The sequence below is a fragment of the Geotrypetes seraphini genome, chromosome 9 (assembly GCF_902459505.1).
Source record: "Geotrypetes seraphini chromosome 9, aGeoSer1.1, whole genome shotgun sequence".
Taxonomy (NCBI): Eukaryota; Metazoa; Chordata; class Amphibia; order Gymnophiona; family Dermophiidae; genus Geotrypetes; species Geotrypetes seraphini.
This window is the reverse complement of record NC_047092.1, coordinates 28,965,177-28,983,749: the sequence shown is the minus strand read 5'-3', so window position 1 is coordinate 28,983,749 and position 18,573 is coordinate 28,965,177. Positions and strand designations below refer to the sequence as shown.

Here is an 18,573-nt window from a genome sequence, read left to right as displayed (position 1 = left end):
AACCCCTTCTGAATAGCCTGTTTCAACTGCAACCATTTAAATGTTTGAGACTTTGAAATACCAAAAGATTGTTGTAGTTGTGAAAACTCAAGCATTTTTCCATTTGATATCACATCATCTAATGCAGTGTTCTTCAACCACCGGTCCATGGACCGGTGCCGGTCCACAGAAATTTGCTGTCGGTCCACATGACTGACAAGTGCATCTGCTGTCTGTATTTTGCACTGTTCAGGAAGAAATGCATTTGTTTCTTTTTCTCTGGGGTTGTACTGCATGCAGAGTCTTACATCTTCGGGTTTGTTTGTATATATTAGTACTTTTAGTTTTTGGTCCCGTATTTGCAAAGAGGTTATCTGTTTTCTGGTAGGAATGAATGTTGAGAGGCATACAGTGTGCTTTGTGTAGTTTACGATCAAACAATTTTTTTATTGATGCAAAAATACAAATATAGTCACCAATTGCAAATTTAGGAATATAACTTTGTGTAGTTTAATTTTGTGGTTAACCATTATGTGTTAATAAGATTATATTGCGTGTGTATATGTGAAAAATGAATGGAAAAAATTGTGTTATAAATAGTACTATTATGGGGGCGGGGTCTGGGGCGGAGATGAGCATGGTCTGGCCCACAACTTGGCCCGGTGTTCTTCAACTGACGGTCCGCAGACTGGTGCCGGTCCACAAAAATAATGCTTTTATTTCTACCGGTCCATAGGTGTAAAAAAGTTGAAGAACACTGATCTAACGTACGTATACCTGCCTGCATCCAATGCTTCCAGATAACTTTATATCCGCTGAGAGAGAGGAGATTTAATTGATTAGGAGAATATAATTACAATTCATTGTGTACAGAGCAATTCCTGGAGAAAGTCTGGAGCATGTGAACCACAGCATCTACAAAAAAAAAAAAAAAGTCCAATAGGAAACAAGCCCACAAAAACAGCAAGAACATTTTCGGTTGTGACGATATTCCTCACCTTGAATTGTGCACATGTTCACACTATTGGAGGTCCACAAAGCATCTTCTCTTTTATGAACGTTGTTGATTTTATTTGCTACATATTCACTCAGGGCTCCTTTTACTAAGGTGCGCTAGGGCTTTAATGCGCGGAATAGCACGTGCTACATTGCCATGCGCACTAGACTTTAACACCAGCATTGAGCTGGCATTAGTTCTAGAAGTGTAGTGCGCGGTGTAGCACGCGGTAATTTTCTGCAGGCGCTAAAAACGCTAGAGCACCTTAGTAAAAGGAGCTCTCAGTGTATGTTTGACCCCCCCCTGAGGCAGGCGTATAATATGCCAAAACACGGTGCTGTGTCAAGTCTTCACCTTTGTAGATGGACAAAATAAATTTATGCTTTTATTGATCCTTTTGGCTATTTTTCATTTGGAAAGACCATCACCCCATCCCACAGAGTTTGTCCACAGCCTACTTAAAAATGAAAGCAGAAACAAATACAGCTACTCAATTTCACGTAGCTTTGTTCCCCCCGCTTACATTTGTGGATAAGCGGGCTATAAATATTTTAAATAAATAAATCAAGAAGTAAATATTCTGGAATTTTGGGTTGCAAGGGAACCCTCTGTAACTGTTAGGTAATTCCTAGAGATTCTTTAGCCAGCTTGCTGAGTGATCGTTGTAGCACCTTTTATGTTAGACTTTTTTCTCTTTTTTCCTCTTGGATCCTCTTTTTTTTTTGTGGGCAAAAGTTTTTGGTTCTCTTGTTTACCTGATAGTGGTTTTTTTATGGTCGTGTCTTTTCTTATTTCATTCTCAAAATTTTTGATAGTTGGATAGCTCTAGGTCTAATAGATGCTGGCATTGTAATTTAGATGCTGGGACTCTAGATCATTTACTTTTTTTCTGTCCCTTTGTCAATGCCTTTTGGAAGTTAATTTGGTCCCAAATTAATTTAATGTTAGAAAATCATGTTGCCCTATCCTATGATACTATTTTATTTGGAACGTCTATGAGATTCAAGAGTCAAATTTCAGCAAATAACAATAAACTTTTGTTAATACTGACGGGAGTTGCCATTCAACATATTACTGGAAATTGAAAGGACTATACTAAACTTAATTATACCTTTTGGTAGAATTCAGTTTGTCATATTTATAAAATGGAGAGAATGCTTGCTATACAGCAAGGAAATTATAATAGTTTCAAAAAGATTTGGGGGCCATTGATTGCATATTCTAATGATTAGACACCTTGGACACCTTTTTATTACATAGGACTATATTTAATGTGGGGATGGGGAGGTATGTTATGTGATTTAATGGGTTTATTCCTGATGAATGGGATGGGTGGGGGAGGGGTCTTTTTTATATGCATTTGACAATAATTGTTAGAATGTCAAGTGATTTGTACAAATTATCTGATTGAATTTTGTACACTTGTTGCAAGAGTTAAAACTGAATAAAAAATTTAAAAAAATAATTTTTTTAAAAAATGTAATTTTTGAAAGCTACAATTAAAAAAAAAAAAAGAGTCCCTGCTTGCCACCTGCCTAGGGTTACCATATTTTCTCTGAGAAACCCCAGATCGCACCCTGTTCTGCATCCAACCCCACCCCAATCCACCCCAGCACTGCCCAGTTCCGCCTCCAGCCCTGCCCCAAGCCACACTCCCAAAAGCTTCCTCTCTTCTTATAGACGAGCTCCAGCTGCGTCTGGAGGGCCTGGAGCGTGTTGGACATCATCCGCGCATGCTCGGAGGCCCTCCAGATGCGGCCAGAGCTCATCGGGGCTTTCCAAAACCTGGACACCAGAGAGTGGTGGAAAACTGGAACGCTCTTCCGGAGGCTGTTATAGGGGAAAACACCCTCCAGGGATTCAAGACAAAGTTAGGCAAGTTCCTGCTGAACCAGAACATACTCAGGTAGGGCTAGTCTCAGTTAGGGCCCTGCTGGTCTTTGACCAAAGGGCCGCCGCATGAGCGGACTGCTGGGCACAATGGACCACTGGTCTGATCCAGCAGCAGCAATTCTTATGTTCTCATTGTAAGACTAAGCGGTTTATAAAAAAATAGTGAGGAGTAACAAGAAAAAGAATTGCACAAAAATGCATGAAGGTAGACATAATAAGAAAGGTGGAGGGACCAGGGAAGAGCTACAGTATCTTGATAGGAAAGAAAGTGAGGGAAAATTAGAAGAGGAAAAAGGGTAAAGGAATTTACAAATATCTCTGATTTTTCTTAGTTTAAATATGATACACCTTAATATGCCCTATCATAAACATGGTTGAATAAAAAAAGTTTTAAGATTAGACTTAAATTTAATTAGAGAGGGGTCGTGACGGAAGTATGATGGAAGAGCATTCCAAAGATAACTCTAGTGGTATTAGCTCCTGTTTGATCTCTTTTTGCTGAAGGCATGATATGACCTGTGAGTGGAGGTGATACATGTTTGGTGTCTTGGTGTGGTGGGGGGTTGTCAGGGGGGTCCCCCAGCATAGAGGTGTCTCTGACCCTGCAGAAGGAGGGAGTGGGTATCCTTCCTGCTGATCTTTCAAAAAAAAAAAAAAAAAGTATCCCAATGTCCAGCATTGGGGAGGGGGCTTTTTTTTTTTTTAAATAGGTGCAGATCTTGTGTGTATGTTGTGCACACACAACTGCACCCATTTAAAAAAAAAAAAAAAAACAAATAAAACAGCCTCTGCTCTCCCTGCTTGCAGGCAGGAGGAGGAGCTGTGCTAGTGATTGCTCTTCTGAGCAAGCGTTAGGCATAGCTCCTCCCCCCAGCAATTCTCCAGTCTCCACACGAATAGCATGCATATAATTTGCATGCTATTGTGTTGAGAATCGCTAGTAAAAACGATGGTTTTGTACGGTGGTGTCGGAGGTTAGAGTATCTGGCCCCGAGTCAAAACTACTGAGGACTCTGAATAAACAATCCTGAAGGAAAGAGATAAGCCGATTGAGCATCTGACCACCAATTGCAATCTCAGCTAAATGACATCAAAAGCAGAAAGGTCAAGGAACAGGAGAGCTTGTTCACAGCCTGCACTTTGCGCTTCAACCAAACCTTAACTTCTGCACTTAAAGGCCCCTTTGAGAATTAAAACCCAACAACCAATTCCCCCATGCTATCCTCCCGGAATAACTATAAAAATGCACCCTAGGAAATCAAACTTTTAAATATCAAACTTTGCTTTATATATAAATCCATAATGAGGAAAACTGCCCACTCTCCCTACAGATCAAAAGTACCAAGTTTGCATAGCTATCAGTTTTGCTTTCACTATAGCTTTTCTATCTCACCCCACAGACTGATATGCTAGGCAAGCTGCCCATTCTGCCTAATGGCTAAGCCTATCTTGCTAGAAAGTGAGAATAAACTCTCCAAGCTTTACTTTTACATGAGAAACAATATCAACATAAAAAAAAAAAAAAATCAAACACAGGAACTGAAAAAATAATTGTCAGGCTTTTGTTTTAATTTTGCTAGGAAAAAGCTTGTGTTTGTACTATGTGACATAGAGTAACTTCCTGTACACATAATGCAGATTTCAGAACTTTAGGCCCTAGAGTATATGCTCTGAAGAATTAAAGGTGCAGGAATGTCACCGAGGTATGTCAATTCATATGTTATCCTTGCATACTTTATGCCAAGTGAGCTATATATGGCCATGGTCAGTGTGTCAATAATCGCCCTGTCTAAGAATTGGCCACACACCAGTGATGTGCCAGTGTCTGACGTCTGCTGCTTAAATAAGGCATGCCTTCATCTCTGCAGGCATTGTTGCAAGCTCCCTTCTAAGATTACACTTAAAAGGGGGGCTTCAGCCAGTCCTGCCTGGATTATTCAGCAGAGTGCGGAAAGACTAGGGACCATCATGTCGACGTTTGGCTATAGGAGAGAAATCAGCAAGTATGAAAGCATCGACGAAGATGAGCTCCTGGCTTCCCTCTCTCCCGAGGAGCTGCAGGAACTCGAGAAGGAGTTTGATGCCATTGAGCCTGATCGGAATGTCCCCGTGGGGATGAGGCAGAAAAGCCTCACTGAGAAGACAGCCACGGGCAATTTCAGCCGAGAAGCTCTGATGGCCTACTGGGAAAAAGAGACCAGAAAACTCATGGAAAAAGAGAGACTCGGGGCCAGCGACAAGGTAGGAGCTTCTTTGCAGATTTCCCTGCATCACAGCCACTAGTTATAACATTCAGCTATTGGAGCACAGGGGAGGGAGAAATAGCAAACTCTTGCAACTGGGGGAACCAGTGAGGGTCTTTATTGTTCTCCTTGTCCCTCTTTAACGCAAAGAAGTGAAACTCTGCTTTAAAAAAATTCTGGGGAAAAAAAACAATTCACATTAGAAAACAAAATCGCAATTTAAGCAGTTATGACTGATGTACAATTGTCTGCTGGTGGCCATTTTCAGACTTGTGACTATGGTCCTACTGCTGAAACTAATAAAAATCGAGCATTATTCAATCAAGAGGAAATGGATGACTAGAAGTGACTGTCTGGTCAGTTTTGGTAGTACTGTATGTGAGATTGTAATTCAGGTCAATGGGAGTTCTTTTCAGATATTGCCTGATTATTTTTTTAAGAGTGCTGATTGGTATTGATTCCAACCGTCTATAAAGCCACCCATACTGCAGCTGAAATATTAAAAGGTCTGCAGGTTTCTGCAAATTTAAGTATCACCTTGGACATCTGAGGATTAAAATTTAAAAAAAAACAAAACACCCTGAGAACTGCCTGCAGGAAGACAAATATACATTTCTAGCAGAACTCCATGGCAGATGGTGGAAGAAAATCCAAGTTTAAGATTCTGGCAGAATAAACTACCTGATGTGTTAGGAACAGAAAGGGCAGAGACATGGAATGAGGATCCAGCCAATCACCACATGCTGACAAAAGCCTTGAAAAATGCACATCAGCCAGGGCACTTTCTTTAAATAGCTACAAGATTATATTTACATACCACAGTAAACAGTAACCAAAAGATTTACCAGACTAAACCTAACAATGCAAGTAGCAGGAAGAAATTAAATATTATTTTCTCTTTCCTCCCCCCCCCCCTTCAGTTTCTTGGAAATATCTATGGTAATGCTATATACATGTTGATTGACATTCAACATGGTTTACTGGGCATTATTCCGAGGACTATCTGATCCCTGAATTAAACTGAATTAAATAAAGTTATTGATCTCATAGACTGGTCCAATGATTCAGTTTTTAGGAGCAGATTAATGGTCAGAGCATTAGGCTGATAACCGAGGAAGCCCGGATTCAGATCCCACTGCTGCTCTTTGCGATCCTAAGGCAAGTCACTTAGGGCTCCTTTTACAAACCCACAGTAGAGATTCTCCTGCAGCAAATGCACCGATGCCAATAAGAATTGGATGGGCTTCAGTGCATTTGCCGCAGGGGAATCACTACCAGGGCCTTTGTGAAAGGAGCCCTTAAGCCTTCAGTGCCTCAAGTAGAAACTTAGGGACCTTTTCAGCAAACAATGATAAAAAGTGGCCTTAACACTTCCTTACATGGGTCATTCCTGCATTCCAAGCCCATTTGATCTGCTAGGGTAGGGTTATCAAACATCCGGATTTCCCCTGACATGTCCTCCTTTTCAAAACCCGGAAAAGCCTCCTCCAATCACATCGAGAAAGGAGGAAATCTGACCAACAACAGCAGGCAGGCGGGGGAGGGAGGGTAGGGGGCAGGATTAGGACATTACAGGGCGGGCCTGGGTGGGGGGGGTCTAGGGGTCTGGATTTTATGATTGGAAAAATGTCAACCCTACGTTAGGGTAAAATGACATTTTTGTATTAATGGCCATGTGCTAATGTCATTAGTGCATGGCCATTGGTGTGTGAGCCCCTATCACCACTCATTCTGTAGACAGTTAACTGGGGAATTCTATAAACAGTGCCTAAAGTTAAGCTCCTAAAGTTAGGCACCTAACTTCCCCCCACCCCCTCTTTTTTACAAAACCACTAAAGCTGTTTTTAGGACAAGCTAACACGCTGAATGCTCTGCACTGCTCCCTACACTCATAGAGTTCCTATGAGCGAGCGCAGAGCATTCAGTGCACTAGCCTGCGTTAAAACGCTATCGCAGTTTTGTAAAAGGGGGGAGGGTTGATTAGTAAATTGACTTCAATTAGCTCATAACTGAAAAAAAAAAAAATTAATTGGGAGATAGGCACCTATCTTCTTAGACGCAATTCTACAAAAGATAGGCACCTAGTGCATGGTGCTAATCGGTGCCCAAAGTAGCCTTGTTCAGGGGTGAAGAAAGACTTAGGTGCCACGAGACACAATTCTTTAAAGCACTGTTCTTCAACTGCCAGTCCGAAGGAAATTTCTGCTGGTCCGCGTAGGCCCGGCGAGATTAACTAACTTCAATTTCCTGCCGGTCCGCACAGGGCCGGCAAGATCAACGAGTTATTTACAGCTGGGCCGGAGAGATCATGGGGAGCCTCCAACAGTGGCTTTCTCCCCTCTCTGCAGGTCTCCTTTACTTACCAGCGCAGCGCAGCCTTGGGGCTTTTCATGAGTCGCGGTTGCCTCTAATGATGCATCTTCCTCTTTCCTCAGAGGCGGCGCGACCCAACAAAGGACCCGAGGCTGCCTTCCTGAATCGCTGCGTTGGCAATTAAGGAGAGCTGCTGGGAGGGGAGAAAGCTACTATTGGAGGCTGGGAAGCAGCTGGGCAAGGGAAAAAAAGGGACAGCTGCTACTAGACCTGGAGAGGGAGAAGGAGAGATGCAGCTGGGAGGGGAGGAAGGGAAGAGAAGAGAGTTACCGCTGGACAGGAGGAGGAGGGAAGGGAGAAGGAAAAAAGGAAGGAAACAGCTGGCACGGAGATTAGAGGAAGGGCAGGGGAAAGACAGGCATGAGAAAGTAGAGAGATTGATGATGGGAAGGGGTCAGCAGAGAAATAAGCAGAGAGGGACAACGATGCTAGATCTGGTATAGGAGAGATAAAAATGAAGAGAGCAGTGAAGCTGGAATGAATCATGTAAAAAGGAGAGAGGGGGGGCACAGGCTGGATGGAAGGGGCAGATGCTGGATTGAAGAGACAGAGAGGGCAGACACTGGAATGAAGAGAGTGAAAAGAAGATGAAAGCAGAAACGACAAAATGTAGAAAAAAATAATTTTATTTCTATTTTGTGATTAGAATATGTCAGATTTGAAATATATATCCTGCTAGAGCTGGTTTTAGACATAACTGGAGACTGCAAAGCCCAGGCAGTGCTTCTTTAGCTTCCAGCTGGCTTAGGGCGCTCTCTGACCAGGGGGCAGTTGCCCTAGTTGCACTCCCCTAAAACTATTCCTGTCATGTGTGATTGCAGTATTCTGTTAGCATATTTCTGTGTAGCATTCTGTAATAATTTGGCTTGTTCAGTTTTCTTGATAGTAGAGGGGATATATACGAAGGGGAGGGGGAGATGGGTTTTGTTGATCCTTGCCCTGTATTATTTGTATTTATAAAATGACAATTGTACAGAATATTGTTTCTTTTTATACTTTAATAAAATACATTCAATATAAAATCATAACTGAGGCTTGTGCAGATGGGATCAGATGATTTGCGGGGACTGAGCTTGCAGAGATGGGGCAGAAACGGGATTTTAAAATTTTAGTCCTAGTAATTTGCTGGTCCACAAAATAATTCTTTTATTTCTGCCGGTCCACGGGTGTAAAAAGGTTGAAAAACACTGCTTTAAAGGACTTAGGTGCCTATAATATAGGCCTTTAAAACCCTGGCCTAAGTTTTAAGTTAGGCACAAGTCTGTAATGGGCGCCTAAGTGTGATTGACATGTAAAAGGCCCTAAGGGCCCATGTACTAAGCATACATTAATTGATTAGCGTATAGCAATGTACCTGCGCTGATTGTGCAGAGAGTGGACATGTTGGGATGCCCGAGTGCATCCTGGGGTAAGGCATTTTTTTGCTGTGGTAAGCACACGTCAGTTTGTATTGCAACTTTGTAAAATGGCCCCTTAGATTGTAAACCCTAAAGGGATAGGGAAATACCTACTATACATGAATGAAACTCCTGAGCTAGAAATGAAAAAGACATGGGCTAAATCCAAAATCCCTATGTACTTCTAACCGCTGCTGTCAAGCCCATAGCAGTCTAGAAAGAAATACAATCAAAAATAATATTTTATTAACAACCTATTTAATATCTGTCATAAAGATTACTACTCTTTTAAATGAAAAGTTATATTACATTTACAATGTTCAACCCATAGCAGTTTAGATTACAACATAATCCAATAAATATTGTAACTCTAGAATACAAGAACTATGTCATTATATAATACACAATTAAAATTTATAAAGTCAATAAAAGCAGAATATTTATTGATTTATTGAGATTTTATACATTACAAAGCTACAAGGAAAACAGCTCACCCTACAAATAATAAACTGAGGGGGGTAGGGTGGGGTGGGGGAATCATATACTAGAGACCATTCAACTAATTTCTCATTCTAGTTATCTACAAACTCTTAAGGGCCTGCTAAGTCATAATAAGAGTGAACTTTCCCCTTTTACAAAACTGTAGAGCAATTTTTAGCACCAAGATTATTGTAAATTTGATTAAACGCTTATCAAAATACTAAGGGGCTTATAATAATTAAAAAAACAAAAAGTCTACAAAGTGGCCTAAATGGGTACTTGGACGATCAAAAAGCCAGGAAGTTTTAGAAAGATTGAAGTGGTAGCCATAGTCCAGATAAGTTTGGGCAAATGAAAAGAAACAGAGGCCTTGAAGGAATAAATAGGCCATTAAAATGAATGATATACCTGTACCACATTGCTGTTGTTACTTACATTAAAATAATTGTCCATTTTATCATTTAGAGCACAAAGCAGGAGGAACACAGTGAAGAAAACAGTGAGGAAGAGGACTTTGCAGAAAGCCATTATGATGTTTCTGAGGACATCTGCACAGAAGAGGAGGAAGAAGAGGAAGAAAGTAGTGATGATGAAATAGAAGAAAATACGAAAGCTGAGGATTGTGATAGGACTATATGTTGTGCAGGTGACATAAGAAGTGACCAAGAGAAGAACACAGAGCATGGTGAGCAAGTTGAAAACAAAGTTGTAATCAGTGATCTGAGCCACAAAACAGTAACCAGTTGTCCTGGAGGAAATCCAACCGTTATTGAAGATGCTCTTGATAACGTTAAAGCAGATGATCCCGAAACCAATGAAGTCAACTTAAATAATATTGAAAATGTTACCACAGAAATGCTAACGCAGTTTGCAGAAGCCCTGAAGACCAACACAGTTGTTAAATCCTTCAGCCTGGCCAACACACGTGCCGATGACAATGCTGCCTTTGCTGTTGCCAGTATGCTAAAAATGAATCAAAGCATTGCTAGTCTCAATATTGAATCCAACTTCATCACAGGCAAAGGAATACTGGCTATCATGAGAGCTCTACAGTCCAATAAAGTTCTAACAGAGTTAAGATTCCATAATCAGAGACATATCATGGGAAGTCAGGTTGAGATGGAAATAGTTAAACTATTGAAAGACAATACTACTGTAGTGAAGCTAGGATATCATTTTGAGCTACCTGGACCAAGAATGGCCATGACAAGTATTCTAACAAGAAACATGGATAAACAAAGGCAGAAAAGAATGCAGGAGCAAAAGGAATTGGGTATTGATGGTGCCGCCTATCCCAGGACCAAGTTCTTACAGAGAGGGACCCCTGGCTCCTCACCTTGTTCATCTCCTAGAAGTTCACCTTGGTCATCTCCAAAGCTTGCTAAGAAAACTCAGCCAGCAAACATCATGCCTCCCGCTTCACCCCCTCCCCCACCCCCACCCCCACCTCCTCCCCCACCCCCAGTTGTTCTAGAGAAAAAAATACCTACCAGAAACATAGCTGAAGTGATCAAACAGCACGAGAGATCCAAAGCAACATCACAAAACAGACAGCAAAAGACAAAAGGTAAAAAAGGCAAAAAGCGGCAAAATAATATCTTGAAAGAAATAAAAGAGTCATTAAGATCAGTTTCCGAGATGAAAACTGAAGAAGGATCAAGACCTTCTACTCCACAAAGATCTGCACATGATGACCTTATGGAAGCAATTCGGGCAAGCAGTATGCAACAGCTGAAGCAGGTAACTATTCTGGTAATATTGTAAATAAAATGTAAACTTTAAGCAGCCAATCTGTATCAATGTAATTACATAACTCACATTCAGAATGTGAAAGCATACCTCCCATAGATAATACAGGCAATCCCTAGGTTAAGAACAAGTTACGTTTTTAAAGCTGTTCTTAAGTCAGATTTGTATGTAACTCAGAACTTAGAGATTTGAAGGTTCTTACTGCTTACCTTTGCTGCCAGTGTTCCCTCTAAGGTACAGCATGCACAACCACACACTGCTCTTAATGTAGCCATGCAATATTCCCAAATCTGCTGCAGGAGACATGTAAGAGTCTACGTCACTGGAAATACCATTCAGTGAAATCAAATGAAGCCATGGCTGCGTTCTTAAGAACGAGTTGTACGTAAGTCGAACATTTGTAACTCGGTGACTGCCTGTACATAACGACTAATCTCATTCTAGGGTTGCCTGAGATTTATGGATGACCTTAATCTCTTTTTAGATATACTGTTCTCACTTTGACTTTGCCTTCCATGTCACACAATGAGTGTGAGCATAGATGCACACACATGAGATCTGTAATATTCTCCTTAGTTAATATTTTTTTAAGTAATGAAAAAATGAAAACTGTTTTCTAGGTGGAAGTTCCAAAAGCCCTTCAATAAAGTCATGGACTATGGAAGACCCAGCGCTCTACAATAGATATGAAAAATGCATCTGAACTCAAACTGCACTGAATAGATTGCAAACTGTTTCAAAAGTGCACTTTTAACACTGGAAAGTTGCTTGCTTTGTAAAGATGGTCATTACACACAAAGCTTTCAGCGCTATTAAGCATTTTAATCTGTAAATACTAAAATAACTTTTTTAACTTTATGAGATTTTTAACTGAGAAATAGCCATCTGTTTTCAAATTATGATTAGTTATCACTAGGATTTGTTGGGGGGGGGGGTTGTTTGTTGTTTTGTTTTGTTTTTTGCACTGACACATAATAGTTGAGTATGCTGTAATATTTTTTTTGCCCTAATTTACAATAAATTTGATTTGTACTAATAAACAATTATAAATTTCTCCGTTAACCATGTAAAATAATCACATTTTCGAAAGGTTTCCCCAGTTTTGCGACAGTCAAGTTGATCAAGTATTTAGGTATGACCAGGTGGGTAGCAGAGGGTGGGTCAGTCAGCCTAAAAGTTATTCGCGATTTTTCCATATTCACCGGCTGGCTTTGCCCCTAACCGCCCTGTATTTGTTTTAAAACTGACCAGTTTTGCCCCATATTATCTCTGTTCCCTCTTCGAACTGGATCACATTTCCAGACATCTATGTAGAGCTCATTTATTTGCTTTTCCTTCACTACGAGGTTGTCTTTATAAGAGATAGTTAGATAGAACTGTCTCATTCCACGTCGGCAAAATGAAAGCCTTCTCCTACCAATCCTTTAGAAAAATGTTAAAGACCTATCTATTCGGTAAATTTGTAAATTCATAACGTATTTTTTATATTCCTTTTACTGCCTGTATGGATTGTATTCCACTGGTTGTCAGTTCATTCTTTACTGTAAACCGCTTAGAACTGTTTTTGGCATTGCGGTATATAAAACTAAAGTTATTATTATTATTAAAGAAATGTAAATATAAAACGACCAGGAACAGATTTTTGTCATAAACGTTCTTCAAAAAAACAAATCTTAAGTTTGTGAGCACATATAGGGGTCCTTTTACTAAGGCACGCTAAGGGATTGAACACCTAATGTACTGAATCCAGAAGGTACGTAACATAAGGTGGTTTCACACTAGCAAAAGTCACTTTCTGAGTAGAATGTTGCTGGTTTATATGCTTGTGCCTGTGTTACAATTCTAGCTTATGTTTTCATAATCTCCTAAATGTAATGTAATGCTCTCCCAGAGGAGGTTATTACGGAATCCACCGTTCTTTGGATTCAAAAGCAAATTAGATGCACATCTCCTTACGAGAGGCATATGGGTGACTAAAACTACATTAGGTGTACACCCAACTGGGCCTCCGCGTGTGCGGATCGCCGGACTCGATGGACCATGGGTCTGATCCGGAGATGGCAGTTCTTATTCAGCAAATATTTTTGCTGCAGATCCAGGTTGTGCACAGAATGACATCTTTGGTTACTGTAGAATATGCCCCTTAAAGCTTGTGCTGTATTTTTCTGCTTATTGCAACAAATGACCTAATGACATGGGCACAGAGATCATCATCCTACAAGTTGTCTTCACTTCACAGTGCAAAATAAGAGCTATGCGGAAACAATGATCCTACTCTTGCTGACATGGACTGAAAATTAATTGTCTAGAATGCTCATGTTTATTTAAAAGAGCTTGATACACCACTTTTCATATCTAATCTAATCTAATTTTGAAAGTTCTCTGTAATGTCGCTGTCTGTATACAGTCTGTTCCCCTGTAAACCACTTTGAACTGTTTGTGGTATGGCGGTATATAAAAAGTTATTATTTGTGAGTCGCACAAACCTGAACAAGCTGTAGACGACTGAAAGAAAGCAGGAAGGAGAGGGGAAGGGGAGCAAGAGAGGGACAAGGGAAGGCAGGAGAGGATGGAGAGAGAAGGCAAATAGCATTAAATGGCAAAGAGATGAGTTTTCAGTTTTTTTCAGAAAGAGATGTAGTTGGCTTCCTTCCTGAATGCTTCTGGGAGGTCGTTCCGAGTTTTTACACCCAGATAGGTTAGCATGGAGTTGAAGATTCGCCCGTAGTGAAGGTTCCTAAGCAATTTATAATTCTAAAAATAACAGATTTATGTAAAAATAAAAACGGAACTCCATTTGCATGACAGGAAATCAAAGTCAAATTCACACAAAACAAAAACATTCCAATGAGGACTTTTATTACCAGTTATCTAAAGACCTCCCTAAATAGATGGAATTTCAATGCAGTCCTAAATTTTCTATAATTAAGTTCCATGCGAATTTCATGTGGAAGATCGTTCCAAAGAGTTAATGCTAATTAGAAGAAAAAAAAACCCCAACCTATCCCATGTAGCTACCCAAAGATTAATAGAGGGAGAGCAGGGTTACAGACATATTTCAGTATATATTGCTTAAATATAGAATAGCCAGAGACAGGTAACATAAAATCTCGCATTTACAGAATGATTTTTTATCTTGGGTAAGGGTCTTATGTCTTTGCCTCAGTGTCCTGTTAAACTGTATGAATCATCTGAAATTAGAGCTGGCTATGTGAGCACAAGGATTATTATGCTTCTTATTGTGGTAATGGGCTTTCAGCCCAGGAATATAACAAGCATAAGCTAAAGGTTGTCTCAACTACCACAGTCTAGTGTTACCCATATATTTCAGCAAGTCAGTCCTTTCACCCTCATGCAGATTTAGCATTCCTGTTTGAGACTTAAGCACTGTAAAAAAATATATTTATTTAAAACAGTCCATGTATGAATTTATTTGAAAATGAAACATTACAAGATCCAAGGCAACATGGGTTTACTAAAGGTAAATCGTGCCAAATTAATGATTGAATTCTTTGACTGGGTGGCCAGAGAATTGGATCAAGATGTAATTTACTTAGATTTCAGCAAAGCCTTTGACATAGTTCCTCATAAGAAGCTCTTAAACAAATTCCATGGGCTGAAGGTAGGGCCCAAAGAGGTAAACTGCATTAGAAGCTGGTTGACGGACAGACGCCAGAGGGTGGTGGTTAATGGAATTCGCACGGAGGGAAAGGTGAGTAGTGGAGTGCCTCAGCGATCATTGCTGGGACAGACTCTGTTCAATATGTTTGTGAGCAGGTAAGATTAGCCTCTTTGCGGATGATACCAAGATTTGTAACAGAATGGACACCCCGAAGTGAGTGGAAAACATGAAAAAGGATCTGCAAAAGTTAGAAGAATGGTCTAACATCTGGCAACTAAAATTCAATGCGAAGAAGTAAAGAGTGCTGGGAGGTGAGAGGCTGATGAACACTGACAAGAGGGATCTTGGGGTGATTGTGACTGAGGATCTAAAGACATCTAAACAGTGTAATAAGGCAGTGTCTGTAGCCAGGATGCTAGGCTGTATAGAAAGAAGAATAACCAGCAGAAGGGAGGTGTTGATGCCCCTATATAGGTCATTGGTGAGGCCACACTTGAAGTATTGTGTTCAGTTTTGGAGGCCATATCTGATAAAGGATATAAAAAGACTTGAAGTGGTCCAGTGGAAGGCGACAAAAATGGTAAGGGGTTTGAACCAAAAGAAGTATGAAAAGAGACTGGAAGACCTAAATATGTATACTCTGGAGGAGAGGAGGAATAGGGGAGATATGATACAGACGTTTAAATACTTGAAAGGTATTAATATAGGACCAAATCTTTTCCAGAGAAGATAAATTGGTAAAACTAAAGGGCATAATTTGAGGTTGCAGGGAAGACTCAGGAGCAATGTTAGGAAATTCTTGTTCATGGAGAAAGTGGTAGATACCTGGAATGCCCTCCCGAGAGAAGTGGTGAAGAAAACGGTGCAGAAATTTAAAAAAAAGCATGGGATAATCACAGAGGATCTCTAATTAGAAAACAAAGGATTTAAATTAAAGAACAAAGTCCGGTACTGGACAGACTTGCACGGTCTGTGTCCCATATGTGGTGCTTTGGTGTAGAATGGGCTGGGGCGGGCATCAATGGGAACTCCACTAACTTGGAACATGAGGATGTTACTAGACAGACTTTATGGTAGATATCCTGCAAACAGGATGGTTGGATAGGCTGGAGTGAGCTTGGACGGCAACTTCAGCAGGTGGAACCTAGGACAATACCAGGTGGACTTTACAGTCTATGACCCAGAAATATCAAAGAGAAAAGTTAATCATGTATTTTTAATGGGGTACAACTGATGGGCAGACTGGATGGACCATTCAGGTCTTTATCTGCCACCATTTCATAATTTACTATGTATGATGCCACACCGACGTCCATGTCCCTTGTTTCCTCATTCATAAATTTGGACCTTTCAGTTTGTAAAATGGATGTTCATTTTGGATGTTTCCAGTAGATGGACATATCAAGGTATTTTAGAACAGGCTTTATCCTGTGTTACAATACATATGATTTGGACATCCTTCCTAAAAATGCTACTCTATTCTGCTGCTAAACCAGGTCTTCCCTTTACTTATGTTGAGTATACCGGGCTGGGGTTATTTTAAGACCTATATGAATAAGTCATTGTGAATATCATGAAACCCTATCAGCTGTGGAGTCCCCAGAAAAAGTCTGAAGCCTGTGCTAGACAAAAGCTACCCACATACATGAGAAATACAACCAAGCAAGACATCATTCATGCTCTTTTGGCTCCAGTGTCAAAAAGTAGGCAAACATCAGGTTTTCCTTAATATTTTATATTGTTAGAGGGGATATTGGCTGCCATTTACAGAACTGCCAAGTTACACAGTTCTAGGAGGGATTTTTTTTTTTTTCTGGCTGATTCTAGTTTTACTACTATTAAACATTTCTATAGCACTGATAGCCTCGCCCAGCACTGTACATCAACACATTTAAGAGATGGTCCCTGCTCAGTAGAGCTTACAATCTAAATTAAATTTTACACTTTCATCTGAAAGCACTGTGAAAATTGTAGTCTGAGTATCTATCAAAAATCAGTGCTGCAGGTCCTATAAGGCATCAGGAAGGGATTGCCCATAATTCTATGCTCATACACACAAAGATATTCACAACCACCAAGAGATGGAGGCCTTCTGTACTTTGTGTTCAGGCTCTGTTCCGTCTCCTCTAGCAGTCTATTCCCTTCCCAAGGGTCCTTGTCCTGAATATCTTCACTCTGGCTCAAAGCAGGAATAAGGACTGTCTTTCTCTTTGCCTGTGAAGTTCCCATTATATTCTATGGAAAGAAAAACAAATACTGTATTCCTTTCCAGTAACTGAAAAACATAGAAAGCACCTCTAGCATATTAACTACTACTAATTATTTCTATAGTGTTACTAGATGTATGTAATACAGAATGACACAGGGCCAAATTTTTTCCCGTCCCCGTGAGTTTTGTCACTGTCCCTGCCCCATTCCTGTAAGCTCTACCTTAACCGCACAAGCCTCAAAACACTTCTGATTTTAAACTGTTTGAGGCTTGTGCAGATGAGGACAGAGCTTGCAGGAATGGGGCAGGGACAGGAAAAGAACTTTCCAGGACAGGAAAATGAATTCCCATGGGGAAAAAATTGTCCCCTTGTCATTCTCTAGTGTGTAACACTGTACACTTAATATGTAAGTACTTTTTCTGTGCCTAGTGGGCTCATAATCTAAGATTTGGGTGTTTATTTTATTTTTTACCTGGATCAATGGAGGGTTAAGTGATTTGCCCAGGGTCACAATGAGCTGCAATGGGAATTTCTCTTTATTTTATTTGAATCCATTGGAGTGCACAAAGTAATCAGAAAGAACTGCTAGAATGCTCTCAACTCCCCCATGCTCATTTCTTTCTTCTCTCTTCCACATCCCCTCTAGTTGGAGTTGTGGGTTAGGTAACTGCCCAAGAGCACAAGGTGCGGCAGTGGGATTTGAACTTGGCATTGCTAGTTATCAGCCTGCTGCTCTAAGTATTAGGCTACGCCTCCTTCTGGGTTAATTTTGTGCCATTGAAGTCAATTGACAATTACATTTAAGTAGTTTAATAATAATATAGTTAAGTAGCAGCATGTTTCTGTAAATAATAAGTAAACTCCTTTGATAGCCACAGAAAGGTGGAATTATCAAGGTCCATCACCTTTTCCTTGCATAAGCCTCATCTCTTTTTGCTTTTATTAAATTTCCACATAAATACTCATATATTCAAAAAGCACTTCAACAAAACTAGTTAAAAACAGAGCTGCTACATCCACTTCTGGCCACTTTTAAAGAAATATTGTGATCTCTGCAGCCCCCTATTTCAAAACTGGTCTGAGAACTAACTGGAGAAAAGTGAAGATACCTGTAAGCAGGTGTTCTCCGAGGACAGCAGGCATATATTCTCAAATGTGGGTGATGACATTCACAGAACCAGGTACAGACCCTGTCAAATGCACTCTCACTTCTTCCTGCCCGATATCAGCTTGAGGGACCATCAGTTCAGTAAAAAAGCTAAGAAGTCAACTAGAGGAGGTAGGCAGGTTGTAAGAATATATGCCTGCTGTCCTCAAAGAACACCTGCTACAGGTAAGTATCTTCACTTTCTCCGAGGACAAGCAGGCATCATGTTCTCACATGTGTGAGTTCCAAATTGCCAGGATCATGACTCTAGAAGGTTATACATAGACTTCATTGCCCTATGTAAACTGCTTTGATTGTGCAAACCACACAGAAAAAGTGGTATATCAAGTCCCATCCTCCTTACTCAGGCTTAGCACCATACTAGTTATAACATTCCTCCCAATTAGTGATGTTACCTATGAGATGTATTAGTCTCTACACTGGAATGAACTTTTCTAAAGTCAAACTACAAGGGTGACAGAT

At 40.3% G+C, this 18,573-nt stretch overlaps 1 protein-coding gene across 1 annotated transcript; it reads left to right on the top strand.

The window, feature by feature from the left end:
• Positions 1-4,754: 4,754 nt before the first annotated feature.
• Positions 4,755-14,454, top strand: LMOD2 (leiomodin 2). The gene is made up of 3 exons (XM_033959372.1): positions 4,755-5,110; positions 9,828-11,102; positions 11,732-14,454. The coding sequence occupies exons 1-3, from the start codon at positions 4,838-4,840 to the stop codon at positions 11,756-11,758; spliced, it is 1,575 nt and encodes a 524-aa protein (XP_033815263.1). The 5' UTR covers positions 4,755-4,837; the 3' UTR covers positions 11,759-14,454.
• The last annotated feature ends 4,119 nt before the right edge of the window (positions 14,455-18,573 follow it).

What these genes read in the sequence shown, in the direction of transcription:
- LMOD2 (XM_033959372.1), top strand. Translation starts at nt 4,838, where the DNA reads ATGTCGACGTTTGGCTATAGGAGAGAAATCAGCAAGTATGAAAGCATC. An exon ending in GACTCGGGGCCAGCGACAAG is followed by an intron (nt 5,111 to 9,827) that starts GTAGGAGCTTCT and finishes TTTATCATTTAG; the next exon opens with AGCACAAAGCAGGAGGAACA. An exon ending in GTATGCAACAGCTGAAGCAG is followed by an intron (nt 11,103 to 11,731) that starts GTAACTATTCTG and finishes ACTGTTTTCTAG; the next exon opens with GTGGAAGTTCCAAAAGCCCT.